This window comes from Perna viridis, chromosome 4 (genome assembly GCF_037379345.1).
Source record: "Perna viridis isolate PV_CMFRI_1.1 ecotype Kerala chromosome 4, ASM3737934v1, whole genome shotgun sequence".
In the NCBI taxonomy this organism is placed as follows: Eukaryota; Metazoa; Mollusca; class Bivalvia; order Mytilida; family Mytilidae; genus Perna; species Perna viridis.
In genome coordinates, this window is record NC_142448.1 from 44359575 (window position 1) to 44380436 (window position 20862).

Sequence of the window (20862 nt, forward strand, 5' to 3'; positions counted from 1 at the left end):
TAGAATTAACAATTAGCACATCAATGTATGAATATTTGAATTTGAAGGGAGTTAAGTCATGATTACGCCATGTTCCAAATACTATATATATATATATATATATATATATATATATATATATATATATATATATATAAATATCAAGAAAAAATATGCAGTTCATATACTTGGTAGAGTATGTCCTAAATATACCTAAACATTTGCTGTCAAAATATTGGTTTTTATCAACAACATATTTTTCCAGTGCTTTTGTTACTTTGTCTGTATTATTTTAGTTATTTTATGTTCTTTGTTGTGTTTGTCTTCCATGTCTGGTGTTTGTTCCTGGACACTTGTTTGATTTCCGATAGAATCTTCGTTCCGTTGAATACTCTTCCAACAGATTATTAGAATTCCAATGAAAACAAATTCTGACCCTCTACTCACTGACCTACTCCTACACATAAATGAGTAAATAAATTTGTTTTAAAGCTGGTCTTACCAAAACGAGGGGATATCGTTAAGACACATCATTTGGTCCCAGTTTTGCGCTTTGTCTTTAAACAATACTGTGCCATATATCGGACCTGCTCCAACAAACATGAGACAAAGACACTCAGTCAGCCTTAAATCTTGACCTACTCGTATAAATTGATGAAAAGGGCGATAACATAACCAAAATTGTAGAACAAGCGCGATAAATTATCATTCGACAAGCATTTCATCTGTGGCATCTGCGTATTGAATTGTCATATCACAACCCGCATATTACACCAGTGTTATTTATACTGTGCTTGGCGCCTTACAATTAGGATGCAAGGACAGGGTCGTGGATCATTATGCGGTACCCATCTGAACCACATGAGAACCAATTTTGTTGTTACACTTTTATAATGCATATACTGAAAAGAAGGTCATCGATGGTAAAAAAAAGAAGAGAACAACACACTTTATTTAAAAAAAAACTTTTTTTTTATTTCAAAAATACGTATCGTAATCAAACAATGATTAAACATATTGATGTCAAACTTAATAAAGTACATATATATATATATATATCAAACCTTTTTATTACTGTTATTAATGATCAAATATCGACGGATACTTTATTTCCTTCGTATCTTTTATGTAAACAAAAACTTTGTTTTTTTTGTTTACAATGGTTAAACACAATTGTCTTGTTATGTAGCAGATAAATCTCTTGTTGCATTATATCGCGACATCCGATGTATAAATTACACATTTATCAATACAGAGAAATAAAGACTCAGTTCTAACGCAAACTATATTCGTGATTATCATATATATATATATATATATATATATATATATATACTCGCCCTTGCCATTTTGGGCGAATACAAAATTTTTCCGACGTTAGGAGAATTTATTTGGTCGAAATTTTCCATCAAGTTATAAAGCATTTTTTTAATATCGGAGGTTATATAGTATTAATTTTTGCTGGTCAATCGTTTGGTCAGTTGTATTTTTTTAAAAACTTTATAAATAAGAAATTCCCCCGATCAAATTTCGCCCTTAAAATATAATACTCAAGTAAAAAAAGATGTTTTGAAAAATGGATAGGTCGGGGGAACCAGGAAAAGAGGTCCATTTTAAGGATAAGTGCAACTCATTCATCAACACCAGCATTTTCATTAGTATTTTACCATCATTTCAATGAAGACAGACATTTACTTAAATGATTGAAGAGCTAAAATTTCTCATGAAAAATTCTGCGATTATTTGGGAACTTCAATATTCCACAACAGAACCTCAAAAGAACTGCCACGCCCGAAAAGGATTTTTTTTTCTTACTGTTATCCGCACATTGTCGTTCCAAACAGGTAACCATCCTTTGCTATTAGGAATTTATCGGACCTTGTCATTATCGAGGACGATTAGACCTGAGACTATTTGTATGTGCAATGGCTGTATAAGTGGTAATTCATGGGTTGCTGACTTACAGAATGTACAATGCGCTCACAGATTCATAAGCGGTAAGACGTCACTAACCTATATTTCGACGACGTCCATTTAACATTTAAGGTCATTTTTTTCTGTTGACCGAGTTAGTTAAAGGATTGATTTAGACCCCTTAAGGCTTAACGCCCCGACGGCCGGAGCTGCCTAGGCCAAGCCCGTCCAATATGATCGTAATGCCGTAGTATTGCCTTTTTGTCAGACAGTGTTAAAAATGCATGGGTGTTAAGGTACTTTGAGGGATTTTGTTGCTAAGGGTAATAACTCTTTATTTCTTTTCTGGACGTCGGAATGACGCGACCGTAACTTGGCGTAAGCCACGGTAAGAGGTGGCGTTTTGATGAGAAAACAATAAAATTCCATTGTACATGAAAGTCAAAGCAATGCACTTCTTTTCCTGTTCTGTGCATTATTTATGAAGATGTGCAACTCTGATTGATGACTGATTGCTTGGTGTTGCAGGTGTGAACAGTTTGTTGAATGGATGACCCCTCCTTTTGGCCAAACATCTATATATAAAATTAAACCTTGTTCAGACACTTATGTGACAAGATAAAGAGTAGTTATGCAACAAAGATTGTATTATTTGTACAAGGCACAATGACCAGTTTAGTTTGTCTACATATGTGTACATGTATATTAATTCCTACATATTAAAATCTACATGTATCTACGAAAATTCACGTAGAGTAGATGTAAGATAGAAATAATGTCAATTGTTAATAAATAGCCCAAGAATTAGTTTGCAGATCTCACTATTACTTGTCTTCGCTGTTTGTCCAAACTTTAAAAAGTTATAGAGAATTTTATCAAACAACTTAATACATGTACATCATTTACAACTGGTCATTACGAATCAGAAATTCCTACAGCTGGTCATTACGAAATCACAACCATGCAATACGGGACCATTCAAAATGGTGAACATTTTTTGCATTAAATAAGTGACAACTTTAATTAAGAGTAACTTAATACACTACTGTCAACACAAATTTTATTTCTCCACTCTCACAGTGGAGATATTTTGAGTGGAGTCACAGTGTCTCCACTCTCCGCAGTAGAGTCACCATCTCCAAAATTGTCTGTAATTAACTTCAGTCTTTATGCCAAGATATATTTTATGGTTCTGGTAGTTTAATAACATTTCTGTAAAGGGTAAAAATTGAAATTTGACAAGTTTATCCTGGTTTCTACTTGGGGGAGTCACAGTGGATGACATGAGTGACTCCACTGTGAAGAGTGGAGAAATTAAAATTATGGTTGATAGTAGAGTAATTCAATTCATCAGATTAGGAGATTTAAAGTTGCCGAAAGATGGTACTGGGACTGAGTATATTGAATTATTTGGTATGTTTAATCTTGTAGTGTAAATTTACAATTTTTTGATGGGGGGTGATTATTAGAGAAGACAACAAAATCTTCGTGATTTAATTTCATACATATTTGATTCATCGAGATATAGACTTAATTAAAATTAAGGTGAAATTATATGTTTTATTATTAACCAGCTACCCAAAATATGTTAAAATATGTTACAAACTGACCAATTAATATGAATTCAAACCGGGGCCAATATGGATTAAACCATAACTTCCAGTCTTTTGATACCGCCATTTTGAGTTAGAATTGGATTTCATGAACTCTGATAAAAAAACTATTTAAAAGCTGCAGAAACACAAAAAATCTTCCATTTTATACAAAACAGAAATACTTAATATGAGTTTGATCACCAGAATTTGAAGGCTTTATGTACAGTTCAAATGTACATGTAGTTTAATGATTGTACATACAGTATCAACAGTCTGTGCAAAAACATGAACACGTAGATACCTTATCAAAGCAGCAAATGTAAATGTACATGTACATTGTAACAAAACATGCATTAACAATTTTACATGAGCATATTCACATTTTTCTTTGATCCTTATTGTACATTTTGGTACATTTGTAAACATTTAGTGCAGCACTGCTTCAGAGTATGAAGAATAAAAATCATAGGAAAATATTGATTGTTTTCAGGCTAATAACTGATAGAATTCCTGTACACATATATTTTATGTTGTCATGGTTGTCAAATCATAAACAGAATTTTTATAGAATTTTATGCTATCGGTTAATATGTGGGATATAAATTGCTCCTGGTAAGTTTCTAATATTATAGACCAGCATAGAACGGAAGTGAGACTCTCAGTGCTTTAATTGGGCTTATGATAAGGAAGTTATTTGTAACAAATCCTTGGAACTCTGTAAAGTATGGTTTATACATTCTGATGGTTGTGTACAAGTTGCTGTGCATCTTCATAGATAACATACAGTACCTTTAAAAGATCAGAGATAATAAGAACAAATTCATAACATAATAGCATAAGTCCTGCCATGTCATAATTCATTTTTTTGTAAGTACACACGCATACACATACTTTTTAGTTCAAGATTTTACAAATCATTTCCATAGACTACTGTGAAAAATATGAATTGTCATCAAGTAGTATAAACAGATCTGGAGTTATTGCCCTTGAAAAACGAAACATATTTCCAGGTGAGCGATTCAAGCCCCAATGAGCCTCTTGTTGATGATTCTTAAAGGCTGAGGAGTTTCTTTTTTAATCGAAAATCAGGTACATGTATACTATTTTGATATTCAGGTATACATGCATGCGTGCATGCAAGATAGTGGAAAAAATAATGTGCTTTATTTAAAAGCAATGTACATTTAAATTTTATTTAATATATTTACACAGTGCTGTAAATAACAGACAATACTGAAATATCTTATTTCAGATGTAAATTTTACTTTAACTGCAATTATTTAAATAACCTGGGAAAGTACTAGTCCCATGGCATTTCCAAAATTGATCCCAATGGAAATTCTGCAATTAGCAAAGCTTAATTCAAAAATTGAACTAAATAAGCAATTTCCAAAAATTGTGAATTTTGGTCTATTAGATTTGCAGTTAATCAGAGAGAAAGAGGCTTTACTAGAGGTCCTAAATATGGTTGTTTGAAAGTTAAATGGCCTGGTGGCAGGATAAAATATTTAGCTCACATATGATGTATATGCTTGTGCATCATATAGAAATACCCCACACTTACATGTTTCGCACATTTGCCATAACAGTTTATGTATAAACTCTGAACATTTGTCCCTTGAACTGCCAGAAATTGATAATAGCAGACAAATTTGTAAAACATTTGGACCCCCTAGCATGCCAGCATCATTCAACTTACCCAGATTGTGTTTTTTAGTTGTAGAATGTAAGTTTTAAGTCCTAACAAAGTCTCATTTTCCTTTTGAATATCCATGTTCATCACATGTATTCTTTTGTGTTTTCATTTGCATCACTTTGCAAGAGTCAGCTAGTCTTTTTTTATATGTTTCAAGCTCATTTGGTATTGAGTCATAAGTCATAAAATTCCTGTTTGAAGAAACAACTCTAGCTTTTTTCACTTTTGGTGTCTTTTGTCTCAGTCTATCATATTAAATTTCTAATTTTGTCTTTTCAGCTTGGTGACTGGATGCAAGTTTGATGGAAGTGTTACATCAAGAGCCTCACACTTCAGAAGTGCAGATTCCCCTGGTCCATGATTAATCCTGTTTGCACTTGAATGAGTACAAGCAGAATAGCGTCTTGGGTGAGTAAATTCTTCTGGATCTGACTTTCAATAGCCTCAGATTACAGCAACACACTTTTGTGTCATTGTCCCAAAACGAGTCTTAAGTAACCAAGTTTGTCTGACCAAATCGAATTCTGATTATGTTACACACATTATCTCTCATCATTCTCTGTCATGTACCAGCATTTTGCTTCCTCATCTGGCATAAAGTCTTTGCCCCAGTGATCTTGCTCAGTACCTTTACATACACAGGAGTATGATTTGTACTTTACTAAACAATGTCCTGTATTAACATGCAATGATACTGTGCTGGATAGCTAAGTCTGTTCACAAGTTTGTTCATATCTCCTGCAAAGTTGAACTCTGTAGTGCATCTGTTGCTTAAGTCAATAGTAAATTGTCTTTGGAGCATAGTGTGGTCTGCTTTAGTTACAAACTGTAGCATCATTTCACTGAATGTGGCATTGTAACAGGCTTGCACTTGTGATTTGGCTAATTAAGTGTCTGGCGTCACAAAGGTTCTCAGGTATGAAATTTAAATTTTCTTGTTGTTTCTGGCAAAATCCTCTGAATGCATGACTGTCACCATCTGTTGTTAATTGTCCAATTAAATGTGGTTCTTCATCTTTATTTCACGTATCAGCCAGTATTTCACCGTACCTCTCTTCATTGCCTATTGTAGCACTCCATTTTATGTTAGTTGAACAGTGACCAGGATGGCCTGGACACTCTGGATCTCCTCCAAGTGATCTTAAATAGCTTGCTGTCTTACTATGTTTGTTTTATGGTCGTCATCATGAACTGGTGGATCGTTATGGTGTGCCCATCAACACCATGAAAACGGGGTCATAGTTTTCCTTTCCTTGTTTGTCTACCCCGGACTTGACTTTTTATGAGCAACTCAGCGGGTGTTTCTAGAAAAGCAGAGGACGCTTACCCTACCGGTGCACCTGGTCCATGCTCCCAGTTTTTAGTGGAGTCCGAGTTGCCCATTTGCTTTTGTTATTTTGTATGCGTGATTTTAGTTACCTTATGTTCTTTGTTGTGTATGTCTGTTTTTCATGTCTGGTCTTTGTCCCTGGATTACATTCTTTTGATTACGGCTATAACCTTGGTTCCCTTGATTACTCTTTCTAATAGTGCGATTAAACGCCTCAACGTTTTGAGTATTAGTATTTTTAGCAGTTTTAGCAAGCATCCTAGGCAGTAGTTTCTAATTTGTCACAGAACATGTTTGGACTGCATTTGATTCAATTTCAAAATTTCCCCTCTTTAAGTAAGCTTTTTTTTCAATCCAGTTTACATTTTGAATGGTTTCCATAGTAACAGTCCACTACGGCATCAGTAACATATGCTAGTTTTGATAGAACCCTATCAGGATTTTTTAGATTCTTGCATGTGCCTGTGTGTATTCTGCTTGGGCAAAAAAAAATATGTGTATTTACGGTCACCTGACCTGCCCTCATTTTATCACCGCGATCCAAGCTTTTTTAATCGCCAATTTTCTGAAATTCTGGAAATTACGGCCTTTTCCGTCACCGGTATTGGTATTTATTATATTAAACAACAATGGCGGCCTCCAGTGCCAGCTCTGCCAGCATTTTGTTGCAAACTTTTAAACAGTGTACCCATTTATAAGCAGACAAAAATGTCATAGCTCCGTTTAGCAATTCAAGAGCTTTTATTGATATATTTAATGAATATTACGATAGTGAGGATTTTCATTTGAAAAACAATGATTCATGTAAGTAATGTCTCCAAATAATTTTGAGATCACTCCTACATTGTCAGCTGGAGAAGTAGTGACATCATCTTCCGGTACAGAAGTAGACTCCACAAGGAGTGTGGAACCTCCCGGAACTTGCAGTGCTATATGCATGAAAATCGTTCACAATTCATTACAATTAATATTAAAATGTATAACATAAAAGTTAAACATATTTACATTATGTACAGTGGTTGGGGTTATTTTATTTTATTATTTAGCTAGATAATGTCCTTCAAATGTTAATGTGGAGATACCGCTTTTTTCTAGGGAAGGTGACATACAGATATATTCTTGGAGATTGTTCCAATCTGTTATAGTGTTTGGGTAGAAGAAATACTTATAAAATTCTTTGTTTGTATAAATTTGAGTATATTATTTGTAACTTCCACTAACCCCCAACCCCCTATTTATCTTATGAAATAAAAAAGCCTTGCTTTTGTGCTGCAACATTGAAGACTCTCCCAATTAAGGGTATTGATCATGCCAGACACTGCTCCAGGTGTTTTATTTGTGTACACTGTAGTCATTGAAGACATACCTTGCAGCTTTTCTCTGAATCTGCTCAAGTTGGACAATTTGGTTTTGTTTATAGGGATCTCAAACTGGCAAGGAGTACTCTACGATATGATGCACAAGACATCTTTACGTAAGGCTTTTAACCTTATGTGTGCAGTGTTTCATATTTCTATGTAAAAAGCCTAAAGTTTTATTTGCTTTCGCAGTTACATTGTTAATATATTGACCCCAATCAAGATCACTACTTAAAGTGACACCTAGATACATGCTGTCTGGTACAGTCTCAGATATGTGGTTATGCAGTTTATATTGAAATGAATTTGGTTTAGCTTTTTTAGAAATATTTATGATATACATTGTAGCATTTTTCTGCATTAAATTTCATTTGCCATTCTGATTCCCACAATTCAAGATTTGTGATATCCTTTTGTAATTCATTAGATTCACTTATCTTATTTGTTTTCCAGTATAATAATCAGTCATCAGCAAAAAGACAAGCTTTACTTGATACATTGTCTGGCAGATCGTTAATAAAAAAATAAAAATAGGGTAGGGCCCAGTACAATACCCTGTGTCACACCTAAATCTACAGATAATTTAGAAGATTGAATGCCATTTTTTTAAGATGACCTGTTGTTGTTTGTTTGATAAAAAAATCTTTTATCCAATTAAGATTATTATTTCTAATTCCATAATAGTTTAGTTTGTTCATTAGCCTTTCATGCGGCACTTTATCAAAGGCCATTGAGAAATCTAAAAGAACTGCTTCTACTTGGCTGCCTTCTGATAATGATTTGTTGTGTTTCCCATGAGCGTTTACTTCTAAAGCCATGTTGACAATCACTTAAAATATCATTTATGTCTAGATGTTTCCTGATTTTACTTGTTAATATATGTTCAAGGATCTTACAACAAATAGCTGTTAAGGATACAGGCCTATAGTTTATAGCATTGTTTGTCACCCTTTAAAAAAAATGGGTATTACACTAGCTTGTTTCCAGTCTTCTGGAATTTTACCATCATTTATAGTTTTTAGAAAGAAAAATTGAAGAAATGGAGATAACTCTTCTGAAAATTTATTCAAAAACATGTTTGGAATATTATCTGGGCCTGTAGCTTTATGGGAATTTATGTTTTAAAGACACTTTTTGTGTTAGACAGTTTACTTTTATCTGTTTGAATGAGCCTAATGAAGCTAATATTGTTGGAACATAATTCTTATGAGTAATTGCATGTTGTATCCAAAACAGTAAAACTGTCATATATTATAAAACCATTTACATGTAATAATGAAAACAAATTACAATATAAAAAGAAAACTTGCTGATAGAAAAGCATGTGCACTATTACAGTGTCTTCTGTTTCTCTTTATCTTGTAGCTTATTAGAAAACTACAATTTAAATCCCCCCCCCCCCAAAAAAAAAAAAAAAAAAATCCTATTTTTTTAACATGTGACAGTAAACACTCATTTTTTTTTTTGGCCTTGGCACCTTGCTGCTATGTCAGAAGCAAACAGTTCATGGAGGTGTTTTTTCTGGGTTTTCAACCGAGCTGGCATTATATCGCACATTGACAGATTTGTCACATACTTCCTATGGTTGGCTGACACATGTCTTGTGTCGAATAATGTACTGGTTCAGTTGAATTAAGGCCTTCATTGACTATGCTTTCTGTGTCTTTATACGCACTACTGTCTGGGTCTGTGGTTACTTCATTAACCTCTATCCTATCTCGCAAGAGTTCTTCGAAACACTCACTTGTCCAGAATACTGTCTTGCATGTTAATGTTAGCACTACACAATCCAGCTTGTTCACCTTTTTAAATTTTTGCTGTATGCTTTTTCTTTTTAGATGAGCACAGCTTTGATTTTGGATTTGTGGCTACAACATTATGTTTGAATGTTTTATTTTCAGTTACAGAGAAGTTAGACTGCATTGCTGGTTGGAATGGTGTTTTTCCAATTCCTGAACATATTCTGTTGTTATAGACTCCATTGGCCTGGACATTTATTTTCTTAGGATCCAGGCTGCATAGTCTTTTTACTCTTTCTACCGTTTCTTTCTGCATTTTCATGTCTTTTTTATTTTTATTTTCCATTATTTTAGCCACTTTATTTGATGTGTACTGCTTGCCTGATACAGATGGAGGGGGAATATTTGATGCCATACAGACTTGACGGTAACTTCTTGTACCTAGTGGTGTGTGTCGAAGACCCACTTGCATGCCTACATTATTTTGGCTGTACGAAGACCACGCTTGTTGCTTTCAACCTCTTCATTCAAGTTGAAGGTTTTTTATTTTTATTTGCACTTAGTATACTTTGCCACTTTACTCCAAGCTGAACCCCATTCTGTTCTTTCAATAAATCCCAGTCTAAGTAACCTTTGCACTTAGATGAAATTAGTGTTTGCTCCCTAAACACTGTATTACACATGTCACTATTTTTTCCTATTGTTACAGTTCTATTTGTTTTTCTTTCAGATCTGTAGACAAAAAAAAAATAAGTTTTTACTGTAAATTTCCCTCAAAATTCAATTTTAGAGAGTAATGTTTTCAGTAAATTTTTTACATGCATCTTATATATTATCTGCTCATATCACTCTTTACGATATCTAATTTTTCTAGTAATTTCATAACCGTATTTCTTGATCTGTTGACTCAAGATATTTTTACACGAGTTGTAACTGACAATTATACACAAAATATATGAAGCAAGAGAGTCAACATGCATGTGGCCATTGTTATAAGAGTGATAAACTGCAAAAAATTTGGTGTTTTTTAGCAATTTTAAAAGAATTTCCCAATCTTGGTCGAGTTTGAAGATTTTATATGACTGTATAAGTTCTAACCATTACCATATACCAATCAAATCAACTATAATACATATTGAAGAGCTTGAGAAACAATATTAAAGTTTTTTCATGTAGACTTTGTTTTTAGGCAAAATTTTGCCCTTACCAAATTAACTTCTTTGTCTGCTTTAACCTCATTTCCCATGGAAATTTTTTTTTAAATTGTAAGGTATTTCAAAACATATCACATTTACTCCAATTTTTTTTCAAACTTTGCCTTTAGTAATAGGTACCAGTATTGTATTGATATTCTTGAGTGGGTGTATGTCAAAACATTCAGGCTAATAAAATAGAGTTCCTTTTTTTTGTCCCCTTTCGGCAAATGCAGAAGGGGACTTCGGTTTGCACTCCGTCCGTCCGTCAGTCTGTTAGTCTGTCTGTTAGTCCATCAGTCACACTTGGTTTTCCGGCCTTTTTTTGTAATGCCTCATCCAATTGATTTCATATTTTGTATATAGTCTTATCATGACAAGTTACAAGTTAAGTTCGAATGACATTATGGTTGAACGATATTTACAGAAGTTATGGCCCTTGGACATAGAAAATTATGGTTGAACGATATTTACAGAAGTTATGGCCCTTGGACATAGAAAATTTCATAACATTTTATGTTTTCTGGAGTTTTTTTTGTAATGCCTCATCCAATTGATTTCATATTTGGTATATAGTCTGATCATGACAAGTTACAAATTAAGTAGCACTCCAGCTAAGGATCATGCAAAATGTGATTCATGGGTGAAAAGCCTATATATTTTTATTTTTGATATTTTGTTTGAAATGTCGTAGTAAACAGAAATTAGCATGTGGTTTTTTATATAACCCGTGCTCTTAGGAGATAAAAATTGTATATAATGCACTGTAGATTTCAAAATTAAGGGAGATAACTCTGTAATTGACGCTCAAATACAATAGAATCTACTGGATTTTCAATGTTGATTACCTTCTAAGAGCAGGCATATTGAAATGAATAATTACACATTTCATAGTATAGACCCATAAAACAACTTAATTACAAAAATAAAAATATGTAGCCTTCTTTAGGGTGTATCACATTTTTCAAATTTTGCATGATTCTCACAAAGACAGCTTCTTAAGTTCGAATAATGTTACGGTTGAATGATTTTTACAGACGTTGTGTCCCTTGGACATAGAAAATTTCATAAAATTTTATGTTTTCCAGACTTTTCTTTGTAATGCCTCATCTAATTGATTTCATATTTGTTAGCTAGTCTTATCATGACAAGTTACAAGTTAAATTTAAATATTATTGCGGCAAAATGGTTTATATGGAACTTATGGCCTTTAACATAGAAATTCACATAAAATTTTGTTTCATCATTTTGATGCAAATTGCTGCTGTCATTCTAGAGTTATTTGCCCTTTAATTCATAATAAAAAAGTTTTTTTCAATTTTCCAGGTGATAGAAAGAGAATGTCTTTATGCAGCTTTCTGTAATGCAAAAATGTTATTATATACTGTAAAAGGAAGATCAGGTTTGATTTGGATGGAATTTGCTTTTGCTGTTCAAGAGTTATTTTCTCTTGATTGTTAAAAATAACACCATCCATTGTTATTTCACATATATAAAAAAAAATCTCATAAAGTCAATGAGTTCAAAGGCAGAAAGGGGACACTGTATTGCATCAGCAATACATCTCCATCTGTTGTGGCATAACGGATAAGCATACCTTTCAGTGCAAGCTGATTACCATTGTCTTTTCCCATGGCATATTCTGATATTGGTATAGTTCTATGAAGGGTAGCAGTACAGCCTTCATGGTATGGGCACTCTGCATCAAATCCCTTTCCTCTGAACCAAGGTTCCTTCCCACATAGCTGGTTTAGTGAAGATGCTGCGACTAAAACTTCCATGGAGTATTTTGTTCAGTCGCAAGCATCTGTGCCTGTGATGCATTTAACCCTGGTTTCTTCCTGCTGGACTTAGTTGCAGTTGGGTACCTGCCATCTAAGGTCACATCTATCACATTTTCTGGTTGTCGCTTCTTTTTGTTGTATGCCTTCACTAGTTCAACCTTGTGTGAAAATATCTCAAAAAGTAAAATAGTTATTGCAATATTGATAAAAGTAGTCATACCTAACTTTTTGAATTTTTCAGATAAGAAAGAAGAGCTGAAAACAGTTTTGGTAGCTGTCTTTGAAGCTGGTTTGTGGACATGATAATGGACCTATTTGATCAAAACTTTGCAGAATGATTGGAAATATGATAAAATAACAGAAGATGGGTTTTTATTACAATATTTTAACTTTAACACATCTAATAGGTACGAGACCACAATTATCTGCTCTTAGCTTTTTGTTGTATACGAATATAGTTCCTATAAAAAAAAAAGGGATTTTTCAAAACATTTTTAGAAACACTTCCTTTCAGAATTTCTCATACTTTTTGTGCTCAAATGGAATAATGAAATTATTTTAGTAGATGTGTTCAAATGAGAAATTTGACATTTAGGTTGTGATTTGGTGAGGTCAAAAAAAGGTCAAGTTTGTAACATCCAGAAGCCATTTTGGGTCATTTTTAAGGGTATCTCTGTGTTAATGCATTTAAATTGAAAACATAATGGTAAATTTTTTAAATATTTTTTATATAAGTTGTTGGAAGGTTCATATTAACATCCCTGAAAATCTGAATTGGATTATGGTGGTGGAATTTTTTTAAATTACAGAAAGGCTATAAAGAAGATAGTGGGAAAATTAATTGTGGTTTCGTGCCTAATTCTCAGTGTATTGGGGGCGGTCATTTTGCAACTACATGTATTTTACCTCACAATGGAAGAGTAGTTACCTGAAAGGGTACCAATAGGGGAAATGGTTTATTTCATATCTTTTATGGAGTTTAATAGTAATTTCTCAGCAATAAATTACTAGGTATAGCTTCTTTTAAATAATAATTTGCTGACATTCATGACCAGAGATTATTGTTACAAACAATTATTTCGATTGGAAATAATTTGCTACACATTTATATATTGCAACGTAAATTCGGGGCTATTTCAACAGTCATTTATTTCTAAACTGGCGAAAACCCAAATATGCCAAATGGCACATATAGAGAGGAAAAGTTTACCCAAACCGGTAAATTTCACAAAGAGCAATGCGTCTATTCTATGTTTTTATACTGGGTAAAGTTGATACTAATTGAACCATAGCTGATATGACGTCATTTTGCATCGTTGCCATAGCAACATGTCAATTACTACTTCAAAAAAATGTAACTCATACTATATAGTTATCATTACTTTTCACATTTTTATTGTTAGTTTGTTGAAATAACAATGATAAACCTAATTTTTTTTCATTTCATTTAGTCATTTTTGGCTCGATATTTTTCACTCATTTATATGCATTTCAATGCCCCCTTTTAAAATTATAACAAATAAATAGAAGACGATAGGACATGCATTTTTATCCTTTAAAACACATATACTTTTAAAATATCACATTTTGGGGTTTGTGAATACTGCAGAAATTAATATTTTTCAATATTGCCTGCTTTTCTCGTAGAATGACAGTTAATACATTGTTATATTTAAATGTGTCATACTTGCATTTTAAACAGATAATAAAAGGCATTTTAATAATAAATATTATTTATTCATAAAACATATAACAGACATTATTTTCATTATGCATGAAGATCATAAAGAGGGAAAGCAAATCTGTTACATAAGGTACATTTTGTATATATTTTCAGCCATTTTGATTTTTGGATCAATTCCTTTTGACATACCACCCCTTTTGTAAGGCCACTTTTATGTTGCAAATGGTAGGTCTCTCAAGAGGGGGACTACTGTACATATAAAGTAAAAAAAGTAGTAAATGAGCATCTAAGGACTTCTCTGAAAACTGGAAGCATGACCAAAGTGCACTGATACAGTTAGCATCCTCTGGTTTTCTAGGAACAACCGCCAAGTTGCTCATAAAAATAATTCAGGGTATAAGTAAAAAGGAAGGAAAACTATGACACTTTGTACAAATCAGTTTTCATGGTGCAGATGGATACACCATAACGACACACAAGTTCATGACATTATATGGTTGTATTTTTTTCAGTTTTCATTATTTATTTTTTATTTATTAAATTTATTCCTTTTTTTCAGGAGAAAAACAAGATGTCTTCCATGATGTGTACAGTGATTGTAATATTCCCAGACCAGGATCAAACTAAAGTACGAGACCTCTGGACATATTTGTGTCATAAAATGAATATTTTGTGAAAAAAAACACTTCATATTTGTTCACACAGAGGAATGGAGGAAAAATAGTACCTTAGTATATTTTTTACAGGTATCATGATACATTTGTACTAGATAATAGTGTAATGATAATTGTTGAAAGTATTTGTATTCCTTGTATTTTAAATAAATATAAAAAAAAAATTTATGTTGCCATTCTCCAGTCTTTTACCTTTACTTTGGGACATTACACATCAAAATCTATTGATTGTAGAAATTCTTCACAAAATTTACTTGATTAAATAATAATGAAAATCCATAATTTTACCCTTTCTGCTTACTGACAACATGGAGGCAAATTACCCACACATGTAAACAATATTCATACACTTTTATAGTATATTACATGTATGATTTTAAAGTACACATTCTCGGCTTTATTTTGACTACTTTTAATCAGAAAACACACAAATAATGCACTTACAATGCATAGGTCTAGGTTCAGTGTGTTTTGGTACTACATAGAGGGGGGTGGGGTGGCCATTTAACTCAGAAGTGGTTAGTGAGTCCCAAAGTACTTGAAATATCATTTTCCTACCCATTTAACCATTTTACAATTCCAAAGATAACAATACTATGTTAAATATCATTTTTAAAACCAAATCATCCATGCTAATCACATATGATATGGACTGAACTCTGAAAATGGTCATACTTCTTGAAATTGGACATTCTTACCAGAATCATACACGCTTATCACATCTGAATTGGTATATACCCTTGATATCGCAATACTACGTGAAATAGCACTTTCCTACCTACATCATACATGCTCATCATATTTGATTCGTACTGTGTTCTATATATAACCTCACGACTTGAAATAGCATGTTCCTACCCAAAACATACATGTTCATCGCATATGTCGATAATTGTACCATAAACATGGCCATTCTACATGAAAGATCACTTTTCTACCCAAAATCATTCATGCTCATGATAAGTAATACCCTCTCGTCCCTCTAAAATGACCATTTTACGATTTCAAAGATAGCAATACCATGCGAAATACCATTTTTGTATCCAAATTATCCATGCGAATCATATACCATGTGGATTGAACTCTGAACACGGTCATACTACCTGAAAAAGCACATTGGTACTAGAATCATACCTGTTCATCACATCTGAATTGGTATGTACCCATAATATTGCAATACTACGAGAAATAGCACTTTCCTACCTAAATCATATATGCTCATCAAATTTGACGCAAACCATATTATAAACATGACTATACCACTTTAAACATCAGCTTTATCTAACAAACATACATGCTCTTCACATCTAGTGTGAAATGTACACCTGACATAGTCATGCTACATAAAATAGCAATTTCATACCTAAAATGTACTTGCTCATTACATGTGATGCCAAACTACTTTGAATAGCACTTTCCTACCTAAATTCATTCATTTTCATCACACCCGATTCGATGCCTACTCTACACATGACCACATTACTTGAAATTACACTTTTCAAACCATAGTATACTGATCACATCTGATCCCAACTGTACTGTTAACATTGCCTTAGTCCGTGAAATAGCACTCTGCAGGCCAAAATCATTCATACTAATAATATCTGACGCAGACTGTACTCATCACAGTGCCGTATGACAGATAAACTATCCGAAAAAATGCATGCTTATTACATCTGATGCGAATTGTACGCTTGACAAGGCTAAACTATTTCAAATAGAACTTCCCTACCAAACATCATACATGCTCATCTCATAAGATGCAAATCGTACTCTTAATATGGCTCAGGTCTCACTAACCACTTCTAACGTTTCCATTACTTTACATGTTAAAAAGGTCATTTTCAAAGCTCCACGTGAATTTCCAGGACAAATGACATCTTAAAGTTGCATATTATTGCGAAGCTTGGAAAATGAGGCTTCCAAAATAATTATGCTAATGGCACGATGGCTGTAGAAATTCTTCACAAAATTTACTTGATTAAATAATAATGAAAATCCATAATTTTACCCTTTCTGCTTACTGACAACATGGAGGCAAATTACCCACACATGTAAACAATATTCATACACTTTTATAGTATATTACATGTATGATTTTAAAGTACACATTCTCGGCTTTATTTTGACTACTTTTAATCAGAAAAAACACAAAAAATGCACTTACAATGCATAGGTCTAAGTTCAGTGTGTTTTGGTACTACATAGAGGGGAGTGGGTTGGCCATTTAACTCAGAAGTGGTTAGTGAGTCCCAAAGTACTTGAAATATCATTTTCCTACCCATTTAACCATTTTACAATTCCAAAGATAACAATACTATGTTCAATATCATTTTTAAAACCAAATCATCCATGCTAATCACATATGATATGGACTGAACTCTGAAGATGGTCATACTTCTTGAAATTGGACATTCTTACCAGAATCATACACGCTTATCACATCTGAATTGGTATATACCCTTGATATGGCAATACTACGTGAAATAGCACTTTCCTACCTACATCATACATGCTCATCATATTTGATTCGTACTGTGTTCTATATATAACCTCACGACTTGAAATAGCATGTTCCTACCCAAAACATACATGTTCATCGCATATGTCGACAATTGTACTATAAACATGGCCATTCTACATGAAAGATCACTTTTCTACCCAAAATCATTCATGCTCATGATAAGTAATATCCTCTCGTCCCTCTAAAATGACCATTTTACGATTTCAAAGATAGCAATACCATGCGAAATACCATTTTTGTATCCAAATTATCCATGCGAATCACATACCATGTGGATTGAACTCTGAACACGGTCATACTACCTGAAAAAGCACATTGGTACTAGAATCATACCTGTTCATCACATCTGAGTTTGTATGTACCCATAATATTGCAATACTACGAGAAATAGCACTTTCCTACCTAAATCATATATGCTCATCAAATTTGACGCAAACCATATTATAAACATGACTATACCACTTTAAACATCAGCTTTATCTAACAAACATACATGCTCTTCACATCTAGTGTGAAATGTACACCTGACATAGTCATGCTACATAAAATAGCAATTTCATACCTAAAATGTACTTGCTCATTACATGTGATGCCAAACTACTTTGAATAGCACTTTCCTACCTAAATTCATTCATTTTCATCACACCCGATTCGATGCCTACTCTACACATGACCACATTACTTGAAATTACACTTTTCAAACCATAGTATACTGATCACATCTGATCCCAACTGTACTGTTAACATTGCCTTAGTCCGTGAAATAGCACTCTGCAGGCCAAAATCATTCATACTAATAATATCTGACGCAGACTGTACTCATCACAGTGCCGTATGACAGATAAACTATCCGAAAAAATGCATGCTTATTACATCTGATGCGAATTGTACGCTTGACAAGGCTAAACTATTTCAAATAGAACTTCCCTACCAAACATCATACATGCTCATCTCATAAGATGCAAATCGTACTCTTAATATGGCTAAGGTCTCACTAACCACTTCTAACGTTTCCATTACTTTACATGTTAAAAAGGTCATTTTCAAAGCTCCACGTGAATTTCCAGGACAAATGACATCTTAAAGTTGCATATTATTGCGAAGCTTGGAAAATGAGGCTTCCAAAATAATTATGCTAATGGCACGATGGCTGTAGAAATTCTTCACAAAATTTACTTGATTAAATAATAATGAAAATCCATAATTTTACCCTTTCTGCTTACTGACAACATGGAGGCAAATTACCCACACATGTAAACAATATTCATACACTTTTATAGTATATTACATGTATGATTTTAAAGTACACATTCTCGGCTTTATTTTGACTACTTTTAATCAGAAAAAACACAAAAAATGCACTTACAATGCATAGGTCTAAGTTCAGTGTGTTTTGGTACTACATAGAGGGGAGTGGGTTGGCCATTTGACTCAGAAGTGGTTAGTGAGTCCCAAAGTACTTGAAATATCATTTTCCTACCCATTTAACCATTTTACAATTCCAAAGATAACAATACTATGTTCAATATCATTTTTAAAACCAAATCATCCATGCTAATCACATATGATATGGACTGAACTCTGAAGATGGTCATACGTCTTGAAATTGGACATTCTTACCAGAATCATACACGCTTATCACATCTGAATTGGTATATACCCTTGATATGGCAATACTACGTGAAATAGCACTTTCCTACCTACATCATACATGCTCATCATATTTGATTCGTACTGTGTTCTATATATAACCTCACGACTTGAAATAGCATGTTCCTACCCAAAACATACATGTTCATCGCATATGTCGACAATTGTACTATAAACATGGCCATTCTACATGAAAGATCACTTTTCTACCCAAAATCATTCATGCTCATGATAAGTAATATCCTCTCGTCCCTCTAAAATGACCATTTTACGATTTCAAAGATAGCAATACCATGCGAAATACCATTTTTGTATCCAAATTATCCATGCGAATCACATACCATGTGGATTGAACTCTGAACACGGTCATACTACCTGAAAAAGCACATTGGTACTAGAATCATACCTGTTCATCACATCTGAGTTTGTATGTACCCATAATATTGCAATACTACGAGAAATAGCACTTTCCTACCTAAATCATATATGCTCATCAAATTTGACGCAAACCATATTATAAACATGACTATACCACTTTAAACATCAGCTTTATCTAACAAACATACATGCTCTTCACATCTAGTGTGAAATGTACACCTGACATAGTCATGCTACATAAAATAGCAATTTCATACCTAAAATGTACTTGCTCATTACATGTGATGCCAAACTACTTTGAATAGCACTTTCCTACCTAAATTCATTCATTTTCATCACACCCGATTCGATGCCTACTCTACACATGACCACATTACTTGAAATTACACTTTCAAACCATAGTATACTGATCACATCTGATCCCAACTGTACTGTTAACATTGCCTAAGTGCGTGAAATAGCACCCTGCAGGCCAAAATCATGCATACTAATAATATCTGACGCAGACTGTACTCATCACAGTGCCGTATGACAGATAAACTATCCGAAAAAATGCATGCTTATTACATCTGATGCGAATTGTACGCTTGACAAGGCTAAACTATTTCAAATAGAACTTCCCTACCAAACATCATACATGCTCATCCCATAAGATGCAAATCGTACTCTTAATATGGCTCAGGTCTCACTAACCACTTCTAACGTTTCCATTACTTTACATGTTAAAAAGGTCATTTTCAAAGTTTCACTGTGAATTTCCAGGACAAATGACATCTTAAAGTTGCATATTATTGCGAAGCTTGGAAAATGAGGCTTCCAAAATAATTATGCTAATGGCACGATGGCTGTAGAAATTCTTCACAAAATTTACTTGATTAAATAATAATGAAAATCCATAATTTTACCCTTTCTGCTTACTGACAACATGGAGGCAAATTTTACCCACACATGTAAACAATATTCATACACTTTTATAGTATATTACATGTATGATTTTAAAATACACATTCTCGGCTTTATTTTGACTACTTTTAATCAGAAAAAAACACACAAATAATGCACTTACAATGCATAGGTCGAAGTTCAGTGTGTTTTGGTACTACATAGAGGGGGGTGGGGTGGTCATTTAACTCAGAAGTGGTTAGTGAGTCCCAAAGTACTTGAAATATCATTTTCCTACCCATTTAACCATTTTACAATTCCAAAGATAACAATACTATGTTCAATATCATTTTTAAAACCAAATCATCCATGCTAATCACATATGATATGGACTGAACTCTGAAGATGGTCATACTTCTTGAAATTGGACATTCTTACCAGAATCATACACGCTTATCACATCTGAATTGGTATATACCCTT

At 33.3% G+C, this 20862-nt stretch overlaps 1 protein-coding gene across 5 annotated transcripts; it reads left to right on the top strand.

Moving 5' to 3' along the window:
- Positions 1–1815: 1815 nt before the first annotated feature.
- LOC148620225 (uncharacterized) lies at positions 1816–15269 on the top strand. 5 transcript variants are annotated; one of them, XR_015921745.1, is made up of 5 exons: positions 1816–1976; positions 5464–5592; positions 9966–10149; positions 12830–12956; positions 14832–15269. XR_015921745.1 is itself a non-coding variant. In XM_088580919.1 (5 exons), exons 2-5 carry the CDS (start codon positions 5566–5568, stop codon positions 14897–14899), a joined length of 327 nt encoding a protein of 108 aa, XP_088437045.1. In that variant the 5' UTR covers positions 1816–1976; positions 5464–5565; the 3' UTR covers positions 14900–15269. The 5 variants fall into 5 exon arrangements, 4 of the variants coding, with proteins under 4 accessions (XP_088437045.1, XP_088437049.1, XP_088437047.1 ...); XM_088580919.1 differs by having other exon boundaries at positions 12830–12877; XM_088580923.1 differs by having other exon boundaries at positions 9966–10038; positions 12830–12877.
- The last annotated feature ends 5593 nt before the right edge of the window (positions 15270–20862 follow it).